The sequence below is a fragment of the Hippocampus comes genome, unplaced genomic scaffold, assembly GCF_001891065.2.
Source record: "Hippocampus comes isolate QL1 unplaced genomic scaffold, H_comes_QL1_v1.1 C16940726, whole genome shotgun sequence".
In the NCBI taxonomy this organism is placed as follows: Eukaryota; Metazoa; Chordata; class Actinopteri; order Syngnathiformes; family Syngnathidae; genus Hippocampus; species Hippocampus comes.
The window spans coordinates 1-1,307 of NW_017841247.1; the positions used below are offsets into that span (position 1 = coordinate 1).

Here is a 1,307-nt window from a genome sequence, read left to right on the forward strand (position 1 = left end):
TTTTTTTTTTTTTTTTTTAAGCCACGCCGCTCCCCAACTCGTTACAGCCGCAAAATTAGGCCCGATCAAACAGAGGCACACTAATTGTGTGCCGGGTTGCCTAATGCAGCCGCCAGTGATTTGACACTGCCAGTTTGTGGACAATTTTTTTTTACAAGGCGTACCTGTCACTTAGGGAGACCAGGAAATCTTTTGGTGTTGACGAGAAGAGTTCAAAGTTGGCAATGTCCAGTTGCTTGACTTGAATGGGCTCACAGAGCTCGATCACAAACCTGCGGAGCATTCGAGAGGTGTAAGACAAACATACATACGTAATTTTCAAAATGCTAGGGGCATAGATTGGTCTTTTTTGTCTGAAATTACCAGATTTTGTTGCTGCAGGGATTCAGCATGTAAAGATCCATATTCTCCATGAGAATAGCCGACGTGCTCTGGAAGAAGGAGATTTGAAAACAAAGTGAGTTTGGATTGATTTGTTGTTGTCTCAAGGTGACATATTGGAGAAGTATGCCCCCCGCGTCCCCCGACTCCCCCACTCCCCGCCAACCTTGGCCTCAGTGTTTGCAGACAGTATCTTAGCGCCACACTCCACCGAGGCGTAGTTATTCTTGAAGTTTTTTTGGACTTTCTTCACCGGCTGGGCAATGCCGCTCGCGGCAGTGTGGAGATTTTGACCTGCGGAGCGGGAGAGATATACAGAAATAGAAGCCGAGTGGAGGCTAAAAGCCAGAAAACAACCAGTGGGGCACAATAGAGAATCCTCCTGATGCTACAACGGCAGTAATACTTGAAGTGCCTGGTTAAAGATTCTTACTTTTCTCCTTCTCCACTTCCATGACTTTTTTCTTCCACTCGTCAAAGGTTGGGATGTCATCTTTGCTGGGAACCGAGGGATCCGATTCCCTGCCCGTACCAGCCTCCCCTGCCTGAAACGCACCAACAAAACATGCATTGCTTGAAAACTTCAAACTTTCATCCTAAAAATGTACAACTTCATTTCAGAAGTCACACGACCTCTTAAATTCTCAAATAAGTAAAATGCAAAATGAAATATCAACAACCTGCTGCTGTAAGGAGGGATCGTCGTCTTGCTGCACCTCAGCCCGTCCCTTCTGCTGTTCGCGTTCCTCCTCCTGTTGCTCTTCCACTTGGCTCGAAGTGGACTGAACCGCCACTGCTTCAGGACCGGTATCCTGGCTCTGGTCTGACCTCTGGTCCTCTTTGTCATCCTCTCTACAACAGAAACAAAGGGAGACACAAATGAGTGATCAAAAAAATGGGTTCTCAAGGTGTCAGCAGCTCCTTGC

At 46.9% G+C, this 1,307-nt stretch overlaps 1 protein-coding gene across 1 annotated transcript; it reads right to left on the reverse strand.

The window, feature by feature from the left end:
* Positions 1–144: 144 nt before the first annotated feature.
* Positions 145–1,268, reverse strand: LOC109509536 (SUN domain-containing ossification factor-like). The gene is made up of 5 exons (XM_019859369.1): positions 1,062–1,268; positions 815–926; positions 548–675; positions 364–431; positions 145–272 (listed from the first exon to the last, which is right to left on the reverse strand). The coding sequence occupies exons 2-5, from the start codon at positions 834–836 to the stop codon at positions 152–154; spliced, it is 339 nt and encodes a 112-aa protein (XP_019714928.1). The 5' UTR covers positions 837–926; positions 1,062–1,268; the 3' UTR covers positions 145–151.
* Positions 1,269–1,307: the final 39 nt, after the last annotated feature.

Coding starts and splice junctions, on each gene's coding strand:
- LOC109509536 (XM_019859369.1), bottom strand. CDS start 836: ATGGAAGTGGAGAAGGAGAAAA. Junction 432..547: donor CTGCAAACACTGAGGCCAAG/GTTGGCGGGGAG, acceptor TCCTTCTTCCAG/AGCACGTCGGCTATTCTCAT. Junction 273..363: donor CCCTGCAGCAACAAAATCTG/GTAATTTCAGAC, acceptor AATGCTCCGCAG/GTTTGTGATCGAGCTCTGTG.